At 50.2% G+C, this 26,894-nt stretch overlaps 2 protein-coding genes across 4 annotated transcripts in view; both read left to right on the top strand.

Annotated features, from left to right (window-relative positions):
• The window catches only part of SDHA (succinate dehydrogenase complex flavoprotein subunit A), a 28,030-nt gene extending 25,335 nt beyond the window's left edge, over positions 1-2,695 (top strand). For both annotated transcript variants that reach the window (XM_046671725.1, XM_046671724.1), the window contains exons 14-15: positions 322-435; positions 1,755-2,695. In XM_046671725.1, coding sequence (XP_046527681.1) covers positions 322-435; positions 1,755-1,841 — 201 coding nt within the window. In that variant the 3' untranslated portion in view covers positions 1,842-2,695. The remainder of the gene's footprint in view (positions 1-321; positions 436-1,754) is intronic.
• Positions 2,696-7,433: 4,738 nt separating this feature from the next.
• PDCD6 (programmed cell death 6) lies at positions 7,434-25,146 on the top strand. 2 transcript variants are annotated; one of them, XM_046671642.1, is made up of 6 exons: positions 7,434-7,699; positions 9,018-9,079; positions 17,940-17,984; positions 19,043-19,195; positions 21,752-21,861; positions 24,572-25,146. In XM_046671642.1, exons 1-6 carry the CDS (start codon positions 7,605-7,607, stop codon positions 24,668-24,670), a joined length of 564 nt encoding a protein of 187 aa, XP_046527598.1. In that variant the 5' UTR covers positions 7,434-7,604; the 3' UTR covers positions 24,671-25,146. The 2 variants fall into 2 exon arrangements, with proteins under 2 accessions (XP_046527598.1, XP_046527597.1); XM_046671641.1 differs by having other exon boundaries at positions 7,457-7,699; positions 19,043-19,201.
• The last annotated feature ends 1,748 nt before the right edge of the window (positions 25,147-26,894 follow it).

Below are 26,894 nucleotides of genomic sequence, written 5' to 3'. Positions count from 1 at the left end.
TTAGTGGCACCCTATTTCATACTCTTTTCTTTTAGATCAGATATATACAAATGGTTTTTCATTAGGAATTGTAGAGGGGGGAGGGACATGGGTTGAAAAATGGACTAGGAAGTTCCCAGCACTCTCCGAATAAGGTCAGCTTGGGATGGTGGAGCACCTTGTTGAATGAGCTCTGAGGGGTTCATATCAGACTGCTCTCATGTATCATTTTAATGAGTTTGCCATGTTTTCTGGTTATATTGCTTTGTTAGAGTGATGAGAAATTTGGAATGGAATTGCTGATGACATTTTCTGAAATAAACTTACTTTCTCTGGCCTCAGGTGCGGATTGATGAGTATGATTACTCCAAGCCCATCCAGGGGCAGCAGAAGAAGCCATTTGAGGAGCACTGGAGGAAGCATACTCTTTCCTATGTCGATGTCAAGACCGGGAAGGTACGTGGGAGTGTGTTCTGCTCACATATGCACTGATACATGCGCTGTCCCACATGTTCTGCAGCTCAGCATTTGAGGCACTGGGAGGAGCAGCATGGGTTTAAATCAACTGTTGACAGATTTAAGACACCACTGAAAAAGACACTGTCAGTCAGGCTTGTGCCTAGAAACAGAATCCAGCCTGGGTCAGGGGTTCAGTATCCAGCATGGGTGGGTGGCTCTCCACAGCATTGGCACCACGCAGGGATGAGTGCCCAAGGCCTAGTGGCAGGGGAGGAGATGGTGATTCTGGAGCCACCGAGAGCCAAGGTCAGAGGGTGGGAGGTGGGACAGCAGGGCACCCCTCCCTTCCCATTGGCTGGACCACCTGGAAGCAGCCTCAGGGGAGCCTGGGGGTGCTGTGCAGCCCTTAACATCCCCTGGGTGGAGAGCAGGTGGAGGACGGGGGGTGGTGGGCAGGGTCCTGGGAAAAACTAGCTGAGATTGCGGTAGTTTCTCACGGTTCTTTCCACCCACACACAGTTCACCCATTTGGTATTTCTTCCAGAGATATAATTAAGATATAAAGTGTTTACCCTAAGTTTTTCATAGCTTGTAAGGGATAGTCCCTATCATTTATTTGGGTCTACAGAAATTAAGTTGCGCTCTGTCATTATTACTCAATGTAGAGTGCCTAGTGTGTCCATTTAATTCAGGCAGGCAGAAATTTTCGTGATTTTTCATGAAGGCTATTTTCTGACGGTGTATACAAAGAAGTCAAACCTCCCTCTCTTAGTACAAGCCTATTTTTAATAATGTTTGAGGGTTTTTTACGATTATAAAAGAAACATATGCTCATTTTAGAAAGTATAGAGAGTACAAAGAGAATAAAGAAAATTAATATTTATAAGCTCACCAATCAGAGATAGCCTTTATCATTTTGCAAATTTCTTTCAAGTTTTGTGTGTATGTATACATCTTATGTGTATGTATATAAATATTCGCTTAAAACTAGAAAAAACGAAGTAAATATGTGAAGTATGACAGATTTCACCTACTTTTTGAGAGTTATCGTAAAGCAGCAAGAATTTTGTACAGTGTTATTTTAATTGCTGTGTTCCACTACATGGATTTACCATAAATTACATAGCCAGTCCCCTGTTGTGCATTTTAGATCATTTTCAAGTTTGTTATTGAAAAATAGTTCAGTGAATACCTTTGTTCTTAAGTTCCTGAATATTTGTCCGCAAATCTAATTCTATAGTCAATTTTTCAAAAGAGCACAAGAGAGTGCTGTTTGTACATTTCTGTGTTCTAACTTACCACTGACCGTTTTTAAGGTCTCGCTGGAATACAGACCCGTAATCGACAGGACTTTAAACGAGGCTGACTGCGCCACAGTGCCCCCGGCCATTCGCTCCTACTGATGGGAACGGAGCTGACCCCCCGTGGAATTATGTATCATAGCTCATGTGTGTATTCATATCATGACGGCTTTTTAAAATTCTGTACTCTCGTGAACAAGGAGTGCCATGCGAACAGAGATTGTCTACCCAGTGGCCAGCCCCTTGCCAGTAAAAAACAGCCAGGAAATGTTAAGCTTACCTTTATCCCTTGCTTCATTCTTGTGAAATAATAAAACTGGGCATGATTCTTAAATAACATGTAAGTTACTAATTTGCTCTCAAGTCCATTTAAAATCTTACAGTGTTTGACGTTAGGCATATTTGTTGACTGAAATATAAAATGTGATTTTCTTTTTATTCTGTTAAATCGAAATCTAGAAATTTTGTTGTATATATTTAAATAAAAATGAATTTTGGTGCCTGACAGCAAATGAAGAAACAGTTCCTCCTTATTCTGAGTAAGCAGGTGGTTTAATATGTGAACATGTGTCCTGGAGTATTCAAGTAACTTAAATACTAAACGAGGCAGATGTGGTTGTACATGGATTTCTTCCTTCCCCACTTCCTTTCAGATGCTGCTCAAGATCACCTTCCAAATTCTTGTCTCAGGGTCCGCTTCTGTAGAATCCAATCCAAGGCAATTTGGTTCGTTCATTTCAGACTCTGTTTTTCAATTTTAGGGATTGTCTTTAAAAATTTAAAGTTTATTAATGTGTAAAACATTTACATGATTTCCAAGTCCATTGAATTCAGAGCTCACCTCCTTAATTTTCACTGCATCCTCTCCTCTCTCTGTTCCATAGCAACGACTTTATCTTTCTAGTGAGTGTTTTAAGAAAAAAGAAAGCAAATAAATACTTGCCTTATATTATAGAGTGTTGTGCACCTTGCCTATATGCCCTGGAGGTCATTCCTTGTCGTCAGCAGTCTTCCTCATTCCTTCCTGTGGTGCCGAGAACTCCACTGCATGAACGTACCTTCTCCCCTAGTGATAGACGTTCTTGTTCCAATATTGCAAATGCCACAATGAATAACTCTGTGTGTGAAGTTGTTTTCTTTGCCAGCTTCTTTGAGGCGGAGTCCTAGAAGTAGAATTGCTGGGTCAAAGGGTAAATGCACTTGTCATTTTGTTAGATGTTGCCAAATTCTGTTCCATAGGCCTGCGACATTCTGCATTCCCACCAGCAAGGTACAAGAGTCCCTGTTTCCCACAGCTTTTCAAAGTAAGTAATGATGGCAAGCTTTTGGATGGTCGCCAGTCAGATAATGAGAAGTTTTATCTTAGTATAGCTTTTCTTTTTTTTGTTGTTGGCATTTTTAACAGTTTTTTTTGAGGTATAATCAGCAGATGATGGTGAACATGCTCACCACTGCCAAGTTTCCTCCTGCCCCTTTCTCCACACTAGTCTGCAGGGAACCAGTGACCTACTTTCTCTTGAAGATTTGTTTGCATTCTCTACACTTTATATAAGTGGAATCATACAGCATGTACTTTGGTTTTATTTGGCTTCTCTTACTCAGCATGATGATTCTGAGATTCGTCCATGCTGCTGAACCCATAGTTCAGGAGCAAGGGGACTCGTGTGTCTTGTGGGTTGACGGCTGTATCCGGGTTGTCACCTCTTGGCCCTTCCAAACTGCTCCGTCTCTTCTGCCTGCCCTGTGCTGCTCTTGTACCTGCTCCAGGCCACACTTCTATGCCAGAGCCCTCAGGCAGAGTCACAGGTACTTGGGGCAAGAAGCTACAGGTCTCATGAGTGCTAAGGGAGTGTGCCTGGCCATGTGGCATCAAGTGTCTGCAACCCAACTGCAAATCCAACTGTGACAGTCACATGGGAAAGTGTTATTTCAAGTGGCATTAAAACATAGTACTTTGAGCCTACAATTTAGTGAACTATAGTCTAAAGACAAATGGGGCCACTGGAAATCCTAAATTTCAATCAGTAAGTGCATTATTGGTAGTAATATTGATATTCATTGTTTGAAATTGTGTAGTGTGAGTTAAAGCTAATAACTAATTAGGTTAATGTTAAAACTAAGGTTTTTCTGAGAAAGAATAAAGACTCGAAATCAGAGTTAGGTAAAACCCTGTAATACTAAATTTGGAATAGAAATATGTGTAAATTCATTCTTTTCTTTGTTCTTTTAAAAAATATACATTTCCTAGCTCTGGTCCAGTCGCAGTGGACACTCAAGCACCTGGATTGGGGTCTCTGCAAACCCAACCCTGCTGAAAGAAACCAGTTTTCCTTGAAGAATTGTGATTCCTGGGCTGGGGGAGGAAATGTGCAAGATGAGCCTGAAACAGTTTTCTGAGCCAGAAAGCAAGGAAACCATCAAAGACCACTGGAACTATATCATAAAGCGCATGAGAGCCAGCAAACCATGGCCGCATCTGATTGGAGCAGATTGAATATATTAAAAACTGAATTCATGATGATACTTTTTTAAAAAGCCAAAAGCATATAATTGGTCTCACTTAGAAGTCACTATGGCACTAACTCCTGACACTGAAAACGGACAGTTAGAGGAGAATAATGAAATGATTATCCTGCCTTTTCTCTACAAATTGCAATTCAGGATAACCTGCTTGATCAGGGCAAGTTCTTTACAGAGGAATTCCTGCAGGTAAATGAGTAAGGAATGATAGAATTTAAAGATTGCCATTTCACAATCCCTAATGCAGTGGTTCTTGAACTTGCATGTGCATCAGAATGACCTGGGATTGTTTGAGAATTCCCCGGCCCACCCCAGAACTTCTGATTCAGGAGGTCCTGGGGTTGCGCTCGAGAATTTGCATTTCTAATGTATCCAGGGACTACACTTTGAAAACCACCTGCATGGAATAATGTGGTCCAGCAAACATGAAGGAGGTAATTTTCAGGAGAAAGTAACAGGTGGAAAGATGACTGACAACCTCAGACAGCTTCATCCCAACCAGCAGGTGTAATAAGGAAGTATATGCCAAAGCATTCTAAGTGGAAGTATTAATATGGGTATTCTGGCAACATTTAAGTGTCAGGACAATGAATTAAAAGCTAGCACTAGCACAGGTGCCCCTGAAGCCCAGTAGGATGAGAACAGAAGGGCCGATTTGGTTTAAAGAAAGAACTTATGTCTGTCTGCTACTTCTGAACCAAAAACAAACCGTCAAACTATTTTCATCAATATTCTGAGACCAAGAAAACTACTGAGGAGTGAGGAGTCTTAGAAATGTAAGTTTCTATGGGACTCTGCTAGTTAGTGAGCCATAGGCAGTATTTCAAACTGGAAATGTTTTGTAAAGTGTCTGCTCAAGGTTTCTAAATGAACCCACTTGTATTAGGAGAATTGACAAACCAGAGAAGTAATAAAATAAGGGTCAAGATAAAAAGGAAATAGAATACTGCCCAGAGAGAAGATGTGGATAATTTCCAATGTTGGTCAAAAGGAGCAAAAAAGTAAGATACATGGATACTTGCACTGTCTATAGCGATAGCCACATGCCTGTTTACATTTCAGTTCATTAAAATTACATGAAATTTAAAATTCTGTCCCCCAGTCACCTTGATCCATTTCAAGTGCTCAGTAGCCATGTGGCAAGTGGCTACCACATTGGACAGCACATACAGAATAAATCCATTATTGCAGAAAGTTCTGTCAGCCAGTGCTAATGGAGACATTCGCTAGGATCTCATTCTAAACAGCATATATTCGATAAATTGAGCACTACTCAGAAGTCTGAGTTAAATAAAAAGTGATGGGTCATTTTCTTTCATAGGGAATTCTGATACGAGTGTTGGCTGGAAAGGAAGGGGAAGGCTGGGCAGTTGGCTCTGTCCCCTAGACTTAAGGGGAAAGTGACTGAAAAGGGAAGGTTTCCAGTGTGCAGATGTCATAGAGCAGCGGACAGAGGTCCTGGTGAGAAAGTAAGACACAAGTCATGAATCGCAGTTGCAGCTCCAGAGGAAAAGCTGTTAGGGTAGATAATAGAAAATGTGTGCCTGTATTCACATGCATAAGCACCGAGGCAGAAGGCAGCACGAGACTGCCTGGGTCATCTGCTGCCTAACATATGCCAGAGACAGAAAAACAAGAGGGTGGACTGCTGGCACCCAGAAACAGCCAATGTTAGGGGAAAGTCTAAGGATAATAAAGGCGTTTTCAGTTAGCTCAGAGAAATGAGACCAAAAGAAAGACTGGCCCAATAATAATCGATACATGACGTGATGGCGTTGATGCAGGGAAGAAAGTAGTGTTGTCTTTCACTTTATTTCTCTTCTCACCCAGGAGCACCGTCTAAACGTTTCTTAGAACAGACACGGTTAGAGGGAACTGAATCCGCAGACAGGCAAGGAGAGGGTAGCAATCACATCAGTGCTTTACACAGCAGGGGGCGGGCAGCAGGTGCTCCGCCTCTGTCTCGGCGTTGGGCTGTCTCCGGTTACTGTCCGTCTAACATGGGGACAGGGCTCCAGGCCACGGGGGACGCAAGGCTTGGGCCCGGCCTCGCAGCCCGGAGGCCCTCGGAGGCAGGGCCGCGGCGCGGGAGGCCCTGGCTGCCCCGTCTGCGAGGGCGCCAGGCCGCCTCCGATGGGTCTGCAGACGCACCCGTTTGTGCGTTGGTGCCGGTGTGCGCGGGCGGGATCTTTCCTTAAACCCGCGTTGCGCAAGAAGAGCCGCTCCCCTCCGGGAGTCAGCCTTGCCGTTGCGGAGAGGAGGAGCAGACGGGCCGGGCGGCCCCCGGGCAGGCGCGGCCTCGGAGCCACGCGAAGGGAGCCTTCGGACGCCGGGCGCCCCCGGCTGCTCCGCGCTTCAGCGCGCGCCGGCTCCCGCGGGCGTTCCGGGCCCAGGCGCGACCGGGGCCGCCGTCCGCTTCCCGCTCGCGTCCCGGACGCGCCGCGCCAAGAGACCCACAGGTCACGGCGCTACGGAAAGTCCTAGAAAGGGCTGTTCACCGAGTGACGCGGACCGAGGAGACGAGACCCGGCCGAGTCTGCCGTCGAGGGAAGCCACGTCGTCGCCGGGCCCGGGGGCCGCGCTCCCGGGGATTTCCCAGGGCCCTCGCGCGTCGCGGCGGCAGCGGCCGGAGCCGCGACGGGCCGTCCACGGGCGGACACCTCGGGCTCGTGCCCCGACACCCGGGGCGGCCCGAGGCGGGTCCGGAACCAGGGCTAACACCCGAGCGGCGGGAACGGCGTCCAGCACGAGGGGGCGTAGGCCCGCGGGGAGCCGGTCGCCCGGGGCTGGGGCTCCGGCCACGACGCTCGCACTGCGCCACGGCCACCGCGGGGGGGCGCGTGACAACGCCGTCGCGTGCGGGGCCTGTGCGGCCAGAGGGGCCGCGGCGTCAGTGCCAGGAGGGGGCGGGGCCAAGGGCGGGGGGAGGGACGCATGGGGGCCGCGATACGTGCGTGCGTGTGCGGAAAAGTCCCGAGGAGCGTCGGGACCGCCACTGCGCGTCCGTCCCCTCCACCACACCGGCTCCCACGACTCTCCACGCAGGAATTAAATGCGTCGGAGTGAGCCCCCGCCCCGCGAATCTGCAGGCGGCCGGGGCGCGCACGCAGGGGGGCGGGCCCCGACCCCAGCCCCAGACAGTGGGCCCGGGCGACCCGGGCGTTGCTTGGCAACGGGGCCGCGAGGGGATTTCCCGTGCTCCGCCCCGTGACGCCTCGGGGGACACGCACTTCCTGCGTCCCCGGAAGTGGCGTGAGCGCCAGGCCGGCCCGGTGGAGGCGGAAGTGGAGCCGCCCCGAGGTGTCTCCGTGCCGCCCGCTCCTCAGCCCAGCGGTGCCTCGGCCCATGGCCGCGTATCCGTACCGCCCGGGCCCCGGGGCCGGCCCTGCGGCGGGCGCGGCCCTGCCGGACCAGAGCTTCCTGTGGAACGTCTTCCAGAGGTGTGGCCCGGCGCCGCTGGGGCTCCGCCGCTTCCCCGTCCTGTCCCCGGTCTCGGTTCCATCTCCCTCTGGCCTCTCCCCCGCCTCCTACCCTGTGACCCCTTTTCCGCCGACTTGATCTCCCCCCCGACCGTCTCCTCCGGCCTCCGGCCTCCTGCCCCGTGCCGTCCTTTCCCCGCACCTGACCTCACCCTCCCGGACGTCCTCCTCTGGCCTCGCCCTCCTCCCGGCCTCCTGCTCCTTGTCCCCCTTTCCCTTACCACCCCCCCGACCTCCTCCTCGTCTCCTCCTCCGGCCTTCCCCTCCTCTGGCCTTCTGCCCCGTGTCCCCCCTTCCCCCCCCCCGCCCCCCCCCCCGGCCCCCCCTCTCTCCCACCCCCCCTCTGGCCCCCTGCCCCGTGTCCCCCCCCCCCCCGCCTCCTGCCGCATGCCTGCCGGCGTCTCTCCCTGTCTCCGCGCCGCCTCCTTCCTCCCGGCCTCCTGCCCCGTGCCCCTCCCGTCCCTTTCCCCCAGCCTCCGTTCCGACCCCCCGGCCTCCTCTCCGCCTCCCCATGCGGCCCTCCTGGCCGATCACCGCACCGTTCTCCGCTCTCCTCGGCCTCCTGCTCCGCGGCGCCGCCCCCCGTCTGCTCCAGCCGCTCCCCCCGGCCTCCTCCCTGGTCCCCTACTCTCTTCCCTAGGGCGGAGAGGCCGAGCCCGCTGCAGACGCCCGGGGGTCGCGGCCTCCAGTCCCGCCTCCTACAGCCGAGTGCCGGCTGGTGCGGGGCGGGTTCTTGCTGCCCGGGAGGGTCCGGGATCCTGCTCTGCTCGGCATTGCTGAAATGCCCGCGGCCAGGAAGGAAGCTGCGGGAAGGGCAAGGCTGCCGCTGGTGACTGCTCCCGCAGTGCCTTCTGTCCTTAGGCGTCCTCCGAGTGAATGAATGCTGGAAACTTGAGTGACTAGTGGTCGGAGAATGATCTAATTGTCTGAGAGGATCTTTTCCTTTTGGTGGGGAAGAGGGAAGCTGGCGCAGGTGGGATTCAGACAGGCCGGGGAGGGGACGGAGAGAAGGGCTTGAGGAGGGGGAGCCTGTCCCTCTCTGGGGAGAACCAGCTTGGGCTTGGCAGTTGCAGTGCTTAGGATGCGTTCAGGAGCTCAGGTGTTTCCTTCCTCTCAGCTAACGAGGGAGCCAGACTTTCTGGCAGAACAAAGGAGAAGGTCCCCTGGAAGGAACATGCCAGAGCTAACCTAGGATTGACAAGGGTTAGGTGGTTGTGCCTGATGTGTTTTGCTTTTCCTGCACTTTTAACTACCAGGTTAACGGGTCTTGATTTTGTAGGGTTGATAAAGACAGGAGCGGGGTGATCTCGGACAACGAGCTTCAGCAAGCACTATCCAATGGTGAGTAGGACCTGGCCTGGCCGTCAGGACTTCTGAACTGCAAGCCTGACCCATCTGTAGTACATAACCTCTTTCTTGAACTTGTTTTCCAAGCACAAAGGAGTCATGAAGACCTAATTAGTATTACTGGCGTGTGTGGAAGTGCTTCTGATTTATTTTGCCAAGTGTGGCCATTAGTGCTGCTCGGAGTACCTGGCTGAGCTGGTGGAGCAGCCACGTGGATGGGCACAGGGAAGTGCTTCTTGAGCAGTGGGGGCTCGGGTCAGTTTAGGGCAGGATGGAAAGTTTATCTTTGTACAGCAGACACTCTCAGGTGTGTTGAAGATCGCTGAGTTCTTAGGTAACTGCATTCTTGTAACTCCCCTGGAGAGGGTCATCAAGTCCCAGAAGCACCGATGGGGAACCACTGGGGATCTCGGAGGCGCTGGCAGCCAGATTGTGGGGAGGTGGTCTTATCACTGGGGTACCAGGCATTGAGACAGGGAAGAAAGGATTACAACTCTTGCATGGTGGTGCATTGGGGGCTCTCCATGGAGTTATGTTCTTGTCAGTTTGAGCATGATTAATCTGTGAAAGTATTCTTAGAGACCTCTTATTTCATTAAGTATCTGATTCTGTTGCCCATTTTTTAATCTCTCAGACACCGTCTTTTTTTTCTTTTGAGGAAGATTAGCCCTGAGCTAACATCTGCCACCAATCCTCCTCTTTTTACTGAGGAAGCCTGTCCCCGAGGAAACATCCATGCCCATCTTCCTCTACTTTGTGTGTGGGACACCTGCCACAACATGGCTTGACAAGCGGTGCGTGGTTCCACACTGGCGAACCTAACCGCTGCACCACTGGTCCAGCCCCCCCACTGTCTTCCTTGATGCTTAGATTTGTAGCTTACTTTTCCAGAGGCGTGCCAGTTAAAGTAGAAAAGGGATTGATTTTAAGAAGTTATGAAGATGTTGAAAGGCTTATCTTTTTTGGTGGGAAGCAGTGTGATGTAGTGGGAAGACTGGACCAGGGAGTGAGACGGACCAAGGATGCTGACGCCGCCTCACGGAGCTGGATATGGGGTGAAAGGAGAGCTCGTGTGCCCCCTCACTATTGGCACGTACCAGGGATCCAGTGTTAGTTTATTTATTGCCTGATGATCTGCATAAAGCTGAGGGTTTGTGTTTATAGGTTAATACATTTGCTTTATAGAACAGTAGATACCACTGACTTTGTTTTCCAGTGTTTAATGTTTGTGGGCCACAGATATTAGTGTATGACATCATGTGTATTATGTAGAGTATTTTCAGGAAGTTAAGAAATTCCATTACTTCTGCCTTGATGATTATGCCTTCTTGATTCTTCTCTGATCGTTATTAACCAGTTTTCGTTTTTTGTTTGAGTCTCCAGTGCTTGAGTTACCCTCAGGAGAAGGAGAAGACAGGGTTACTAGGAAGGTGTCAGGAGCACCTGGGATCCAACAGGCTGCAGTCTGGCAAATCCTGGCCTAAAACTTTGTCTTTGTTGACTAAAATGGATGTTTCTTCAGATCATTCGTTGAATATTTCAGCTGCGGGAGTGGTTGGCCCTTCAATGAGAGCGGCCCTCAGGGTAATGCTGCAGAGGCGTCCCTTCTGAGTTCCTCCCAGTGAGTGGGGCCGGATTCCTGATCCATTTGGACGTCTCCCTTTTGTCCTAGCTTGAAGTTTCGAGCATGCTGCCCGGGTTTAGAGTTTGTGTGAAACCTGCTCGCCTGGGAGTGACGGTCAAATAGCAGGACAGTCTGTCCACCCTGGGAGGCTCCGGGGTGCTGGGGTCAGTCTGCCTGGCCTCAAGTCCCAGCTCTGCCGGTTCCAGGCTGTGACCTTGGGCGGGGACTTGCCCTTTCTCAGGGTCCCCACGGCCACTGGGAGGGTAAATTGAGGGATGCGTGTGGAGTGTTTGGTGGGAGCCTGGCGCATAGCGAGGGCTTGTTCTTCTTGGCTGAGGTGAGTAGTAAGTAGTATTGTTGCTGGCACTGTTGTTGGCCGGGGAGCTGGTCAAGTCTTTGATGGCTTTTCTTTATCTAATGACAGCGATGATGGTGGTGGTGGCCACCTACAGAGCGTCCAGTCCATGTGGACACCATGCTGGGCACTTGACAAGCAGTATCTCTCAGTCAGCATTGCTGTTTGAGCCCTGAGGGTGTGGCCTGGGGACTTTCTACTCTGACCGAAGGGTTTAGGCTCCTACATTTTCAGGAGGGTTGTCAGTGCTGCCCCTGGTTCAGCTGGTCATTGGAGCATATGACTCTTCACTCTGCCAGAACATAATCTTGAACTGAGCTGCTACTAGGTATCCACCAGGAGCCTGCTCGAGAGAGGATTTTAACAGAATTGCCTAGAGGATGTTCAGTTCCCCATTCCTAAGATACTCTGAAGTCAGTGCTGGTCTAACCCAGCTAATAAGTGTGTCCTGGGATCATGTCACAGTGCCCTTGTAGAGCCACTTCTCTGAAATGCTCTGCAGGATTCCCTCAGCTCTGCTGGGGACGGGTGAGAGCAGTCGTCACTGTTAACCCCGAGGGGGCGGCTGCGGGCAGCTCCGGGGAGGGCCATCTTGCTTCTTCTGGAGTGTGGTGGCTGTTGTGTAATGTTGTGTTTGTACCCTGAATCTTTTAACCAGTTACATTTACCTCTTCAGATTAGCTGCTGAAAAACGTAATACTTAAGTGTGTAATTCCTGCTCGCCAGGCGTAGGATTTGGAATTTTACAAAGTGCGGTTTCCTGGCCTGGTCTTAGGCTCCTTACTTGCTTCTCTCACCCGCCTGCTTTTCTCCCCCATCCGACATAATTAAACTTTGTTTTGCTGTACCATGAACATCTTCATAACTTGCGTTCTTTCTGCAGTGAGGTGGGTTATTAGAGCACAGATTTCTAGTTTTCTCCACAGCTCTCAGAGTAGGGGATGGCGTTACCAGCGCTTTGCTGGATGAATTATGGTCACAGCTCTCAGGTTGCAGGCCTGCACTGGAACCCAGGTGTGTGTCGTACACCGCAGCACCTTTGCTCGTGTTCTGCTTCGGGTCTGCTCCTCGCAGGTGGGCACTTCTGAGGCCCGTGTTTCCCACCTGTGTCTTCACGTTGGCTCCACCGAGTGCTTCGGGTGCCGTGGCTCCTGTGCTCCTCCTGCCTTTCCTCACTGCAAGGTGACGTCCTGCCCCGCGTCTCACATCTCTTTCTTCCTAAAGGGATGTGCACTGCCTCTGCCTTTGAACCTCCGTGGCATTTGCCTTTTCCTTTGGTGGTGTCCTTTCTCCTTGTTCTCTTGTCATCATTTTTGTAGCTGTCTGGCTACTAAACTGTCAGTTGCATGAAGGAAGGCCAAGCTGGAGCTCTTGTTCACAGTTGTGTTGTGTGTCCAGGGAGGTCACTGGATGGACAGGTGTCAGTTCTCTTCCCTCTGCTTGTTGGATTCCTATAGCTCACACGGTTGAAGTTATTTATTTATTTTTGGTGAGGAAGATTGTCCCTGAGCTATCATCTGTGCCAGTCTTCCTCTGTTTTGTATGTGGGATGCTGCCACAGCATGGCTTAATGAGCAGTGTGTAGGTCGGCACCTGGGATCCAAACTCATGAACCCAGGGGTGCTGAAGCAGAGGCACATACTTAAGCACTACACCACCGGGCTGGCCCCAGTTCAAGTTATTTTGACTTCTGATTTTTCTTCCAGGAATGGATTTCTGCTTGCCTATTAGAACTAGAATGTTAGACTCTTAAGAAATTGGTTTAATTGATTAGTCTATTACTGATGGAAAAACTGAAGTTACAAAATAGCATGGTTTCTCACTTCAGTTAAATCTGTGCCTGAGTACTCGCTGTTAAAATCTAGTTACAGGGTCTGGCCCAGTGGCCGAGTGGTTAAGTTCGTGCGCTCTGCTGCAGGTGGCCCAGTGTTTCATTGGTTCGAATCCTGGGCGCAGACATGGCACTGCTCATCAGACCACGCTGAGGCAGCATCCCACATGCCTCAACTAGAAAGACCCACAACGAAGAATATACAACTATGTACCGGGGGGCTTTGGGGAGAAAAAGGAAAAAAATCTTAAAAAAAAAAAAAATCTAGTTACACCTTCCTGGAAAAGTACTTGTGGGCCCGGTACACTGAGTCCTTTACAAGACTTGTTTCTGTAGGAGAGCTTCTAAAAATGCCTTCTCTCGGGGAGGCATGTGGTCCACAGGTAGGAGAAAGACAGAAGAGGACTGTTCTCTTGCCTTTTCAAATAACATGTCACAAACCGTCTTGAATGAGGTAACTTTATATTTTTCTTTTTACTTTCATGTTATTTGTTGGAATTATGGGACATTAATTTTGCTCAAGTCTTTTTTGTGCTTCTGTGGGTTTGCCTTAACATACATATTGATGTATTTTGAGGAGGTGTTTTTTAGCTGTTCTTTAAAAAATAATTCGTATGTTCTTTTTAAGGTATTTTTATCAAAATAGAGTTTTCATATTAAGAAGAAATGGGAGAAATCAGACCATGTGAGCAGAGTTCCCTGCACACTGTTATTTCAGTCACATTGCTGTCCCTCCCACAGCCCCGTGTGTGTTGCCCCTGGTGATGGAGCAGAGGGAGTATGAGATTTGCCTTCAGCTTCCCTCTGCCTGTGTGTGGGAGAGGGCCGACCCAGCAGGCCTGTGCTGCTCAGAGCCTGCACGTCGCCCAAGGGCCTGTCTTATGACTGGCTGCCTCCTGGAATGTTCTGACTGACGAGAGTGTTTTGCCCACCGAGGGCTTCAAGTCTCACTGTACCTCTTTGTCTGGATAGTTCATACTAACAGTATGATTTTGGCAAACACCTGCTTTCCCTCTGGGCGTCTGGAGCTTCCATGACTGACCCCCAAGAAAAACCCCGGACTCCCAGGCTCAGGGGCACTTCCCTGGTTGCTGACACTTTGTGTGTGTCGACGTTAGTCATCCAGGAAGATTAAATGCACCCTGTGTGACTCTACAGGGAGGGGACTCTGGGAAATGTGCCTGGTTTCCCCGGACTTCTCCCAGTGCCATCTCCATCTACTGACTCGACTGTGTCCTTTTGCTGTAACAGTGATCTAAGTGTTGTGAGTAGCGGGTCATCCAGTCTGAGGGTGGTCTTGGGGACCCCAGTCCAGCCTGTCACGTCTGCTCTTCCCAGAAACTTGCGCAGCTAGAGTTTTAGATGGAACAAAGGAAGGTTGGGACTCAGTGGACCTGGCTTTGGTGACAAGTTACTCCACGACCTTGGGCAGATCACACCATTTCTGGTCTCAGTTTCTTCCATGTGAAAATAGGGCAGCTAGAAGTTTAGATCCCTTTTGCCTCGAGCCAGGCTCGTTTCCTCTAGATCCCCTTGGTGTGTATCTACCAGGAGTGAATTTACCATGTTTCACTAGTGGAAATTTAGATTGTTTCTGATTTCATTTGACTCAAAATTTTATAAGTTTCTAGAAGTGGCATTTATCAGATCAGAGGGTATAGGCATTGTTAAGGCTGTTGATCACTACTCAGGTTGCTTTTCAGAAAGGCCATGTGTCCAGTCGTGGCCGTTTGAAGCCATAATCGAAGGTAACAGGTGAAGCTCGGGATTCTGCTGAACCTGAAAATGCAGCAAGGCCTGGCAAAACGCCCTGAATCCCGGTGTCCTGGCCCGAGCCCCACAGGGCTGCTTCCACCTCTTCTCATGCAGCTCCTCTCTGGCAGAAGAGCCCAGAAGGCCAGTCCCAGGTCTGATGCAGTTAAGTGATCACTGATGATGTAAAAAGGTCTGATTCCTTTTCTCCCAGAAGAGTCCAAGAAGTTAGCTATTTCAGTTGTCCAGGTGCTGGGTGTTGTGAAGTCTTACTGACCGCTCACTAAAGTCTCTGTCCACCAGAATTTAAGTTTGTGGTTAACAGGGCGTCATTTCAAGAAAGAACACTCTGGATAAAAACAGCCCGTATTACTGCAGAGCAGAGAGGGGTTCCCCCGCCCCCAGGAAGGGAGGCAGATGGAAGTCCCCAAGTCCTTTGTATGCTGAGTGGGATGGTGCTGCTCCCTCCTGCTGGTGCCCACCTGCTTTGCGGGGCTGCACTTGTCCCTTCTGCCAGTGTCACTCACTGGTCCTTCTTCGAGCCTCAGCACTGTTCCCGTGACAGGTGAAACAAGCTGTGTGCTCAGCTTACGTGGAGAATGGTGTTTGTTTCTATTTTCTTTGGTTCTTTGAAATGAAATTAAGGCAAGACTTGCACGTACAGTGACTGTGTGTTTCTAATAAACGTCTGACAGGAAATCCTTTGCCAGGTGAGTGGTCCTGGACATGTTGGATATGGGGGAGGAGATGGGCATGAGTGACACTGGGACTGGGACAGAGGGCCGCTGGAAGTCGGGCTCGTGGGAAACCTGCCTGTGTGGGGTGTCTCTGCCTGCAGGCGGCTCTGGTAGACCCCGCTTACTGTGCTGCAGAGCTTCTTTACAGAAAACTGCTATGCAAACTGTTTAGATTTCCAGGCTTGACACTCATGCGTTTAACTCGCGGTACATGTAACTGAGATATTAAATGTCTGCCGGTGTGGCGTTTTGCTTCATTGTGGGCTGGTAGGCTTTGATGTTTAGTCTGGGAACCAGGCGACAGGACCTGGCACACGATGGTCAATTAACTGCTGGCTGTTGTTATTTTCCCTTGGTTTCTCTGGAGAATCCAGCCCCATTTGGGTGACAAAAAGGATGAGTGGAGGTCCCAGGAGCCTGCCTCCGCCTTCGGCCGCTCAACAGCTCTGCAAGAAGCCTGTGGTCTCCTGCTAGAGGAGCAGCCTCTCTCCATCCTTGACTCAGCCCAGGGCGACCTCCTGCTCTCCTGAGCCTGGGACCCCTGCAGTCCTCAGAGTGCTCCAGCATGGCCACCGGTTCCCTCTGGGCCACACCTCACAGGGACGCACCATCTGTGTGCACCCACGTATGCCTCTCCAGGTGGTACCTGGCCTTCACAGAAGGACCTGTGTTTGCAGCAATATTTAACTCTTTTACTTGTATTGCCTTTCTTTAAAAGTTCTTCGGCCAAGTCGTGTGCTGAGACAGCCTAGTGCCCTTCTGCTCAGTGGGGACAGACTGTGGGTGCCGCCTCCACTTTCAGAGGCTGAGGTCTCATTGCTGATGTTGCTCCAGCTCTGCACGGTCAGATCAGTTGAGCGAACATTCATGGACGACTCTCCATGTGGTCACTTAGGTTGTACCAGACGTGGAAGGAAGACTCCAGTGGGGGCGTCTAGTTCCTCGGGCTGCTCGTCAGTGGCGGCTTCTCTTCTGTGGAAACTCTAGTTCAGTGCATGCAGCAGCAGAGACTGAGGGAGGGAAAAACAGAAATGAAGAGGCCATACTCTCATGTGTTTAGGATTTTCCTCTTTCTTTTGAGTTCTCTGAAACATAGTTTTTGTACTGGTTTCAATAATACTGACTTTTCCTAATGCCTCTATATGCATACTCCTGCCCACCCTCCCTACAAACGTCTGTAAATCCTGCACAAGGATGCTCGTGCAGCGCTGATGTGTGCCCTGCATGGGGACAGCTGTGCCCCTGTGTTTGCAGGAAGACCAGCCTTCACTGAGTTGTACGGTTGCAGAAGTTGCATAGGGGAAGTTAGAAGGTGCACTGGTGGAGCAGATTTATTAAACTTGGGGCCTGGGGAGTGTGGAATTTCTGAGAAAGCAGTTCTTCTGGGGCTTAAAAGAGACGTAGGAGTCGGGGTGAGGGGTGTGCGTGTGTTTGGAGGGGCCACACCTGAGGCTGAGAGAAGTGTGTGGGTGTGGCTCTTGGGAGTTGCTGTGGGAAGTCCAGTGGTGTGGATGTAAGGGGTGGTGCCCTTCAGACCCCCCAGCCCATGGCACAGGAGGAACCACTGAGCTTCACACATGAGTGTAAAAGTGTTACTTTCTGTGAAGTCCGGGGATGGTCTCTGGGTGCCACTCAGAGCTGAAACGGTTTTGTGTACAGAAGAAAGGTGAGGATGGGCAGAGACACTGCTTTCCCTCCACGTTAAAAAAAATTACTTTGTTTTTAGTGACTATGAAAGCAGTAAAGGTAGAAATCGCTCTGAAAACTGATTCTCGGGCATTAAAGATATCTGACGAACATCACAGTTCATCAGGCTCTAAGCTCTCACATCCATCAGATTCAACAAGCCCCTTTATAACAAATATTTGGTAACATCCCCATTTCTATTCTGAAGTGAATCATAGAATAATATAACCTATGTTTTCACAATTTCAAGGAAAATAGTATAATGCCCAGACTGTAATTTTAGGAGAAAGTTCCATGGCATGTGTTCAGTATGCTTTGGCACGATTACTGAGGGAAGACCAGGTGATTTGATGTGCGCACCTGTGCGTAGAGTGACCACAGCAGCTATGCAGGTGAACGCTGGGTGTCTCGGGGACTCCAGCACCAGAAGCAGTGTTGGTCCTGGTGGTAGGATTTTCTGAAATGGTAATTGGTGACATTCCTAACAAAACTAGGTGCTGTGTCCTCAATTTAGCTGGTGGTTGCATTCCTGGAAAATTCAGTGTATATTAAGATAATATAAAACCATTTCTTGTTTATATAGTAAACAAAGATGAGCTTCCAGGCTCAGATTATGAACTGTTTGAGTGTCTGGCAGGACCCAAGGGACTCCTGCATGCTGCAGGACTGGACCCTGACTGTGAAATGCTTGTGGCCCCTCACAGTAGTCCCAGCACTCAGAACTGAGTGTCCCCTGCTGAGAACCGTGGCTCCAGCGTCTTTACGTTAAAAGCAAATTAATTCCTTTCATTGGCGTCTAGTGTTAGAGATTAGGAATTTAGTTTCCTGTGTACATGATTTTCTCTTACTGTAATTCCTGTTGTTTTCAGGCACGTGGACTCCATTTAATCCCGTGACTGTCAGGTCGATCATATGTAAGTAAAGGCACCATCATCCTACCTGTGCAGGCAGGCAGGTGTGGCTGCTTTTCCATCCTGCTCGGGTACGGGGTGTCTTCCTACCCTGTTTCTTCTGGTTAAATGGGTGTGGGCCCTCTCCTTCTGCCCTCGCGTCTCTCACGGATTCTTCACTTTCAGTTTCCAATTCTGAAGACCTCAGCTACATGTAGGGCCAGCTCGTTGCGCATGCAGTCCATGCCCTGCGTGACTGTTGGCATCAATGCTCAGTTTCTCACCGATTTTCATTAGGTCACATTTTGTTGAATCGTGATATGCTTCTTGCCAAACCAAGAGCACTTGTACTCCAGTGTTAACATCCATCTCTTTCCCTGAAAGAGACTGAAGAATTTATCACTTCCTCTGTGGTCATACTTCAGACTGAGTTTTTATGTATTTTTTAGCCATTTTGCAATTACATGTAAATGTGGTTGCAGGTTCTTTTGTATTTGAGGCTGGATTTTGGCTTATTTTTTAAATGAAAAGCAGCTCTTACTAAGAAAAACTCTGGAGCCAGTGGAGCCTTTCTCTCGTTGGCACTGTCTCCCTTGCCAGAGGCCTCCTCGGAGCCCCTGCTGGAGGACATCGGTCCTCAGGATGAAGGGGTGGTCTGGGAGTTAGACCCATGTTCTGGGCCCAGAACCAGGAGTTGGGGGAGTCGGGCAGGCCGCTTGCCTTCTGCAGCTCGGTCTCTTCCGGCTCCTCCAGTGCTCCTGCTCTTGTAGAACCTCCTGCAGTGTAAAGTAGTGTTATTATGGCTTTACCAGCGAGTGTTGCTCGTGCTTTCCTTTCACGGTCTATCTCAGATCTGTTTAACGTGACTCGGGCTGAGGCTGGGTGGCAGTCCCCTGCTCCACCCCAGCAGAGCCATCCAGCCCCCCATTCAGCAAATGAACATTTATTAGCTACACCTAGGGGTTCGCTAGTTGAGCACCCAGCTGGGTCCCCAGGGAACCAGCGTGTGCTGGGGAGGTGACTGCCGTGATTGACATCGAGATTCCATTGGCCGTATGCTACCCACGTTCCTTATTTCTCAGCTATGTTTGACCGGGAGAACAAGGCCGGCGTGAACTTCAGCGAGTTCACTGGCGTATGGAAGTACATCACAGACTGGCAGAACGTCTTTCGCACCTACGACCGGGACAATTCTGGGATGATTGACAAGAACGAGCTCAAGCAGGCGCTCTCAGGTTTCGGTAACTCACTTGTCTCTGTTGTGTAGCGTATTTCATTTTGGAGCCCAAGTGCCACTTCAGTGTGTTGTACTTTGTTCAACTTACTGATTTCTAACCCAGTGTATGTGAAATTTTTATTTGCATCATACAGATTTATATTTTGATATTGTCTATACCTCGAAGGCTTCTATTTGACATGGAGACTTTTATGCAGTTTTTATCCAAAATGAGATAAGGGCTATGCAATCATTTATCTTTTGTGAAATGGAATGACGCCATAAGCACATTGAGAATGAGGCTTTTGAAACGGTTTAAAGTGAGTGAAAATGAAGAGCTGCAGGCAGCTTATATTTCGTGATATGTCACAGTGCACAGGAAGATGATGAAGTGCACACAGGCGACAAGTCTGTGAGCAGCAGTGCAAATCCCGTGCCTCAGCTAGAGTGCTGGAGAGCGCGTTCCCATTCTCAAGTGCGTGTCAGCATGTGTGTGTGTGTGTGGGTGCCGCATGCCTGCCAGGCCTGCGTGTGCCGTGCTGTGAGGGGTGTTCACAGGTGCCTTCCAAAGTAGAGCAGCTGGCCTCTGACGCTGTGGGTGGGTCTGAGAGGAAGGTGGGATTTTCCATCTACAGAGGAAACTGGAGGGTTGTGGGGCTTGTCAGGGCTTGTAGTACTTACACTGGGATTCTAATTTGGGGCACTTTCACTCAGCCTTGTGTCCACTGGGCCCATGTTACAAAACCCCTTCTATGTTTTGCTTAAAAGGGTGCTTACAGATGCCCTCTAGAAGAAAAAAGAAAAGTTAGATTATAATCTACTATATTGTAGGTATGTCAAGTTTTAATAATGTGAAGTACACTTTGGTTCTAGTGGTTACTAACGTGGCCTCTGCCCACCCCCCATTGTTTTCTTGGCACATTCTCTATGGCTGTCTTTCCTCCCCCTCCCCTTCCTTTCTTGCCTCGTGAACTTGTACGTAGCATCAGCAGGAGGCTCTGGGACTCCACGGGAAGTTTGTGTGCTGAGCTCGCCAGGCGTGGGTCAAGATCTGGGCAGGACGTTGAGCTCAGGTTCTCTAAGTGGAACTGGGAGTGCAGCTGACCTTGCTCTGTCCTTGAGTGAGGGGACTAGTGGGAGGCCTCCATGGAGAGCAGTCCTGGGGCGGGAAGGAGCTGGAGGCCTGGCTGGGCTGCGGAGGACTAGCTAGGAACCTGGATCCCCCCGTCTACACCCTGCTCAGGCACTGCTTCATGTCCCCCCATCTATACCCTGCACGGGCACTGCCGCATAACCCCCTTGTCTACACTCTGGACAGGCACTGTGCCGTCACCATGCCCCAAGCTCAGTCCCCACCAGCCTGCACCTGTCTCTTAGCTGCCCCGCGGCACAGGTGCTGGGCGTGAGGAGGTGAGACTAATGAGGCCAAGAGGACTGGCGCCCGTCTGGGACTGCTGTCTCTTTTTCCTGACTAAGTCGGGGGTCATGTCTTCTACTCAGCTTGCAGGGAAGGGGGCACTGGATTTAAGTTGCAGAGACACAGAGAGCGTGCTGACCACTCTGGAAGGTGCTGTCATGTGTTTGCATGTTTGCCTCTTTTTCATAAAGTGGTCAAGTGCTCATACAGGGAATTAACTGTGACATTCACTCAGACAATAGGTGTGCATGTTCTTGCAAAGATTGCAACAAGACTGAAAACCAGTAAAAATATTTGGGCACCTGGATCTTGTCTCCTGAATAAGTAAGGATGCCACAGTCACACAGGTAGTGGGATCATGGGGGAAGGAAGTAGGTATCCTTGTGTAGCGCGGCCTCGGGGGTGTCCCACAGACACGTGGCCGTGCATCCCCACGTCTTCAGAGCCGTCTCCCTCCCTTTACGACACATGTTCAGTGAATTGAAAGTGGAATAGGCGACTCTGCCGTAAAGTTTGATGACCTTCAGTGGTTTTGAACTTTGTGAGGCTGCCTTCCTCCTTGTAATTTTCAATTTCCTAGTGTCAATGTGCTGATTTACGTGGGAGACCATCTGTCAATTAATCTCCTGTCTCCTTAAGTTTATGCTTTAATTGGAAGCCTCAGTAAGGTTTATCTTTTAAAGCATTCTCTAGTCATGAGTAATCCGGGACAGCCAAGTTATTCAGAACTTTCACATCTAGGTTAATAAATGCAATAAAATTCATCAGTAAAGGTCTTTTTAAAGTGGTGACTCCACTGCACTTAAGAAAGTGAGCCGGGCTGGTCTGTGGTGGTGCCGCACTTCAGAGTGAGTATGACTGATGCCAACTCTTGAGTTCATGAACCGACCTTCAGCTCTTAGTGCAGCAGTGGCCTCCGAGTTTCTCCTCATCCTTCAGGAAGAGGCTGCCGGTCTTTCAGTCACTTCACGGTGTTGGAGATGAGAAGTTATTGCAGAATGATTTGCAGGAATGTGCACCCGTATTTCCCATCCAGCCCTGGGTCATTTGTTATCAGCTGTTAGAAGAGGCTGTGGGGTCTTTTGGAGGGAGAAGGTGGGTGTTGACACAAATGTCCGCTCTCCTGGCCCGCTCTTTAGTCTCATTTCCCTCTTCAAGGGTACCGGCTCTCTGACCAGTTTCACGACATCCTCATTCGAAAGTTTGACAGACAAGGACGGGGGCAGATCGCCTTTGACGACTTCATCCAGGGCTGCATCGTCTTGCAGGTGACCGGGGGATCCCTGAGGGTGCTCAGCAAGCTGGGCTGCAGCACAGGGAGGGAGTAGCCATGAGAGCGGAGGGAAAGGGAAACCCCATTCTGGAGTTTGTGATTTAATGGAGTCAGACACGTGTGAAATTAGCTTCTGGGGCTTCGACAAGTTAGTCTCGTCTTTGGAGAAGTGGTGAGTTCTCCTGTTAAGCCGATCTGTGAATGGTAGTGCTCTTTCTACCCTTGGAAAGGGCAGGCCATTCGGAAGAGGTGGTGGTTTTGCAGTATCCCGTGGGCTGTTGACATGTGTACTCTGCTGTTTTTCTTGTGTTTCTGTTCTGAGGAGAAGGGTAAATTTTCCATTGTGAGCTTCCCTGTGCCCTGCCTTCGTGTGTGAGGTAAGCTCCAAAGACATGAACTGGCTTCCGAGCTCACGGGTCTCGTTGGGGTGTTGGAGCCGTTCCTAACCAGCGTCTGGCGGAGCATGTGAATCACAATGACCCCTGCACTTCACGTGTCCCTGCAGCCTTTTCTTTGATGTCTGTCCCACACCCTCATGAGTTCACCCCCAAGGGAACTAAGTGCAGAACGTAGGGAGCCTGCTCAGAGACGCCCACTTAAGGTGGAGGGCAGGAGGGATCGGACTCGCCTTGGCTGTTCCCACGCAGGCCCCTGCTCCTGTTCCAGGTGGGGATCCAAGTTCCATGGATTTAAGCGTTAGAAATACAGTGACTTGATAAACCCTTAAATTACCTCCATGTCTCCCCCTCCTCCGTTTTTCTGAAGCAGATTCTGTTTATGGAAAGGAAATGTTTTCCATAAATAGTTCAGTAGAACCTTTCTCCAAAAGATAAGTCTTTGCCGTTTGAATCCAGGTTGAGGTTACATCTTATCGGGTTTAGAATCCACTGGGAGATGTGAACAGCATGAGGTTTTTAAGTGTAATTTGGAATTTTAGAAAACATTCTCAGGTGGGTTTCTTTTTGTTAAAACAATAGATCAGTAAATGTGAAGTCCCTCTGACTGGCCTTCTAGCTTCAGTCATCGTGATTTCTTACCGGTGCGTCTGGGCAGATCGGTCCCTGTCTTTCATGCCACAGTGTTCACGGTGACCCTTCAGATCTTGGAAGTGGGGAGGGCCTCTGCCCCTCAGGCTGGGTGCGGCCAGCTGGATTGCGTGTTGGCAGTGTTGTCTCAACACTTTGGAAAAAGTGCGGTGGAAACTCACTGTGAACTGCATCAAATTGCCCCAGGGTTAGGATTTTCACTTGAGGTTATGTCTCCTAAGTAAACTCGTGCTCCTTGCATTTCCACCAAAGCAGAGGTCGGTGGGCAGGCTCTCAGCACCTGGGCATGGGATCCGGGTCCCACAAGAAGCTTGCCCAGCGCCTCTGACCCCTGTGGGCTGAGGACAGGCCAGCCACTGCCTCCAGGCTGGGCTCTGTCCCTCCCGTGGCCTGACTGCCAGCTCCAGATCCCACCCCCCTTCAAGAGTGGCCCTAAATGCTGGATGGATATGGGGAATCTAAAAGAAAAAAGCTGCAGGCCACAAGTGAAAAATCCTCAAAAATGTTTTCTTTGATCTGCCTTTTCCAAAAAGGCTTTTAGAAAATCATTTTTTACAGAAGGACAGGGAAATGTGTAGAAATCTTCAGAAAGTACAGTTAAAGTATAAAGAATTGCTCATTGTTGTTCAAGCCAGAGTTCCCTCCTGGTGGCTCTGTGGTTTGTTTCACGATGTTGGGATGCTCCTGGCTGACACCTGAGTGGACGGTCAGCTGTGTCGGGCCCGGTTTATTGTTAGCCGTTTAACCTGTCCCAGCCCAGGAGGGTACAGCCCTGAAGCCAGGCTCCAGCCTTGCTCTCTGCCCCTCTGCAGGTGGCCAGCCTCCGAGGTCAAGATGACCCTGGGGCCTTGTTTTCTTCTGTCTCTGGGAATTGCTTTCTGCCTGTTTCCTCTTAAGATTCTTCAGAGCCTGTTAGGGTTGCCAGCGCCTGTCCCCTGCAGTGGCGCTTACCTCACCCTCCCTGCTGTTGAGTGCAGGTGACCACCCTCTGCTCCCAACCTGAGCTGGATAGTCAGACTGTGAACAGATTCAGATGGAGCCCTGGTGTGGCTACTGGAGACAGAAGAGGAGGTGGGGCGGGACAGAGAACCCTGAGCTGGCGCAGGGAGACCTGCCCTTCCTCGCTCTGTGGCTGGGCCCCACCCAGAGCCTGGGCTGGGCGCTGGGCCCTCACCTTCTAGGGGGCTGGGGTCCAAGGGAGGAGCCTGACCGGGGGCTGGTTTCCCTGTGTCCTGAGCAGCACATGGCCAGAACAGAGGTGATTGTTAGTGAGAACCCCCGTGAGGCCAGTCTTAGAGTGGGAAGGGAGGTCCCAGGTTCACCACCGGCCCCCTGGGGAAACCAGGGCCTGGAGCCAGAGGGCTTGGCCAGGATCCAGGGCTGAGGTGTGTAGCTGAGCTGGGCCTGCAGCCCATGCCCTGACCTCTCACCCTACCCTGCCCCACCTGGCCCCAGAGTCCTCCCTGGTGGACAGGCCTGACTTGGCGAGTGTCCAGGGACACCCGACCCACACCTCCCTGCTCTGGTCTCGGTCAGAGTTAGGGGATGTGCAGACAGGACTGCTTCTGAAGTTGGGTTCCTCACTGTCTTTACCCAGTACGTTTTGTTCCTTCTGTTTAGTAACTATGAAGATCTAAATGCCTGTTGTTTTTTTCCCAGAGGTTGACGGATATATTCAGACGCTACGATACGGATCAGGATGGCTGGATTCAGGTCTCATATGAACAGTATCTTTCCATGGTCTTCAGCATCGTATAACCCTGGCCTTTGGCAAATAGCAACGTAACTTACGGAAAAAAAGACATTTTCAAATGCCAAATCTTTTAACCTTTAATTAAATGGAACAGAAACGGTTAGATACTGTTTTTCCTTTAGATTTTATATAATATTTGGGAATCCAACTGTACATATGTGGATAAGCAGATTAATGTTTTGCGATTGTAACAATAGTTAAATCATTATTCAGATAGAGACATTTGATTTGGTGACTGTTTAATTGTGCCATGAAGTCGGATAGAATAATGTTTCACGTATCCTGCAAGCTGAAAATGCATCATGTGCTTTTCTAGATAGCTCTAGTTCTGTAGTGCAAATACTTTTATTAGCCAATAGGAATTTTAAAATAATATGAAACTTACACAGAGAGCTTTTCATGTGCCTTTTTTAAAAAGGGGTTTATTGTATTCATTTGGATATGCAATGTAAGCAATAAAGCACACGTGCCCCTTGTCTCAGTCTGTCTCAGACACGCTAATGTGGGAGCTCCAAGGAGCCTGGGACACCTTCTGGGGTGTCCACACAGCTCTGCTTATGGAAGTCCAGAGACACCATCTGTCCACTGTTACAGGAGTTAGTTTAAATTTTTTAAAATTTCTTTGGACATACAAATCCAAATTTGGTTTAGAAGTATGTGGGTTTCTATCATGTACCAGTGATTCAACTCTGTGCCCTGTGGTGGTCTGTAAATTACGGTTTTTAAACATGAAAGTAGAGTGAGTGGCACAGCCAGCCTGTGTGCTCACCCACATCACCACTCTCAGTGCATAGCCAGCCCCAGGGTGGCCCTGTGCCCTGCCCCTCATGGGATCACTTTAGGCTGTTTGCCGCCTCCCTCCTTTTAAGTGTGCTTCCCAAAACCAGAATTTTGGGCAGGGGTTGTGAGGACATTGGGTTCTGGATGGGTGTCAGCGATTTATAAATGGGTCTGGAGCATCAGAAATTGGTGTCCATAGGGGTCTGTTGTTGGGGGCCTGTACTGGTTGGGGACGGGGGCCTGAGGGCTGTAGGTTTCTTATCTTGTGTCTGTGATTAGAACATCACTGATCACAGTATGTCGGGTTGGGGTAAAGAATCTGTGGGGCTCAAAGACTGGCCCCCATGGGGGGTCTCTGAGGATTTCCACCCCTTTCCATGTTGGATGCCTCTCTGGATGTCAACACGCTCATGATACAGCACCAGCACATGACCCCAAGTTTTACCCCAGTGAGGTCAGCCTCAACCCCAAACTCCGAATTCCCAGCTCCAAGAGGTCTTTACACCCCAGGCCCCAAGCTTTAGGCTCCATGAGGCCTCAGACCCAGGCCCCAGGCTCCAGACTCTGAGAGGCCCTCAGACCCAGGCCCACACATCCAGGCACACAAGTGACTTCCCCCTGGGTTATCACAGACATCTTGAACTCAACGTTTTCAAGCTCGTAAACCCCACGCCCTCACCCCCAAGCCACCCAGTAACCTCTGCTGCCTTCCTGTCCCTTGTCTGCACCCATGGCTGCTAAAAGTGCCTCTGGAAGATGCTGTCTTTCTCCCTCGACCGCAGGCCTGCAAAGATCCCAAGCTCAGAGCGAAGGCAGGAGACATGGTTACCCAGCCAGTCTCACTGTGCTCTTTGCCCCTTTGCACAAGGGAGCCCCCGTCCTCCACATGCTGGCTTTCCCAGTCCATGTACCTCACCCCACCTACCCTGCATCTGCAGCCCCTTGATTCCTGGATTCATCCTGGATCCCCTGGAGGCTGGAGCCCTCTCGAGCTGATCTCAGAGCAATGGCAGCTCACGGCCTTGGTGAGGCACCTGGTCCCAAGTACAGAAGGGGTGCTTAGTCTCTGTGGATTGTTCAGTGCCTGACAGCAAACACTAGAAGGCCTATTCTTTCACACTGTATCAGCCGCAGTGAGGAATTGTGTAAATGTGTGGTTAGCTCTGCATTGCCTGGTTCAGGAAAGTAAAGAAAAGGTGAAACGCAGAAATTTTCAAAGAAAAGGTCAGATTTGGGATGAGTTGAGCTCTTCCTTCATTAGCAGGTAGGGTTGTTGGGTGAAAACAGTGGGCTTCTCAGCACTTCACAGCATTATGGAAGACGGACACATGGACATGTGACACAGATATTCTCAAGCCTGTGGTATACACACACTCAGGCCTGTGGCACAGGTACTCTCAGACCCGTGGTAGACACACACTCAGGCCTGTGGCGCAGGTACTCTCAGGC

Source organism: Equus quagga, chromosome 9 (genome assembly GCF_021613505.1).
Source record: "Equus quagga isolate Etosha38 chromosome 9, UCLA_HA_Equagga_1.0, whole genome shotgun sequence".
Lineage (NCBI taxonomy): Eukaryota > Metazoa > Chordata > Mammalia > Perissodactyla > Equidae > Equus > Equus quagga.
Note: the sequence above shows the minus strand (reverse complement) of the source record. Positions and strands in the feature narration are given on the sequence as shown.

What these genes read in the sequence shown, in the direction of transcription:
- PDCD6 (XM_046671641.1), top strand. Translation starts at nt 7,605, where the DNA reads ATGGCCGCGTATCCGTACCGCCCGGGCCCCGGGGCCGGCCCTGCGGCG. An exon ending in CTGTGGAACGTCTTCCAGAG is followed by an intron (nt 7,700 to 9,017) that starts GTGTGGCCCGGC and finishes TTGATTTTGTAG; the next exon opens with GGTTGATAAAGACAGGAGCG. An exon ending in GACTGTCAGGTCGATCATAT is followed by an intron (nt 17,985 to 19,042) that starts GTAAGTAAAGGC and finishes CTTATTTCTCAG; the next exon opens with CTATGTTTGACCGGGAGAAC.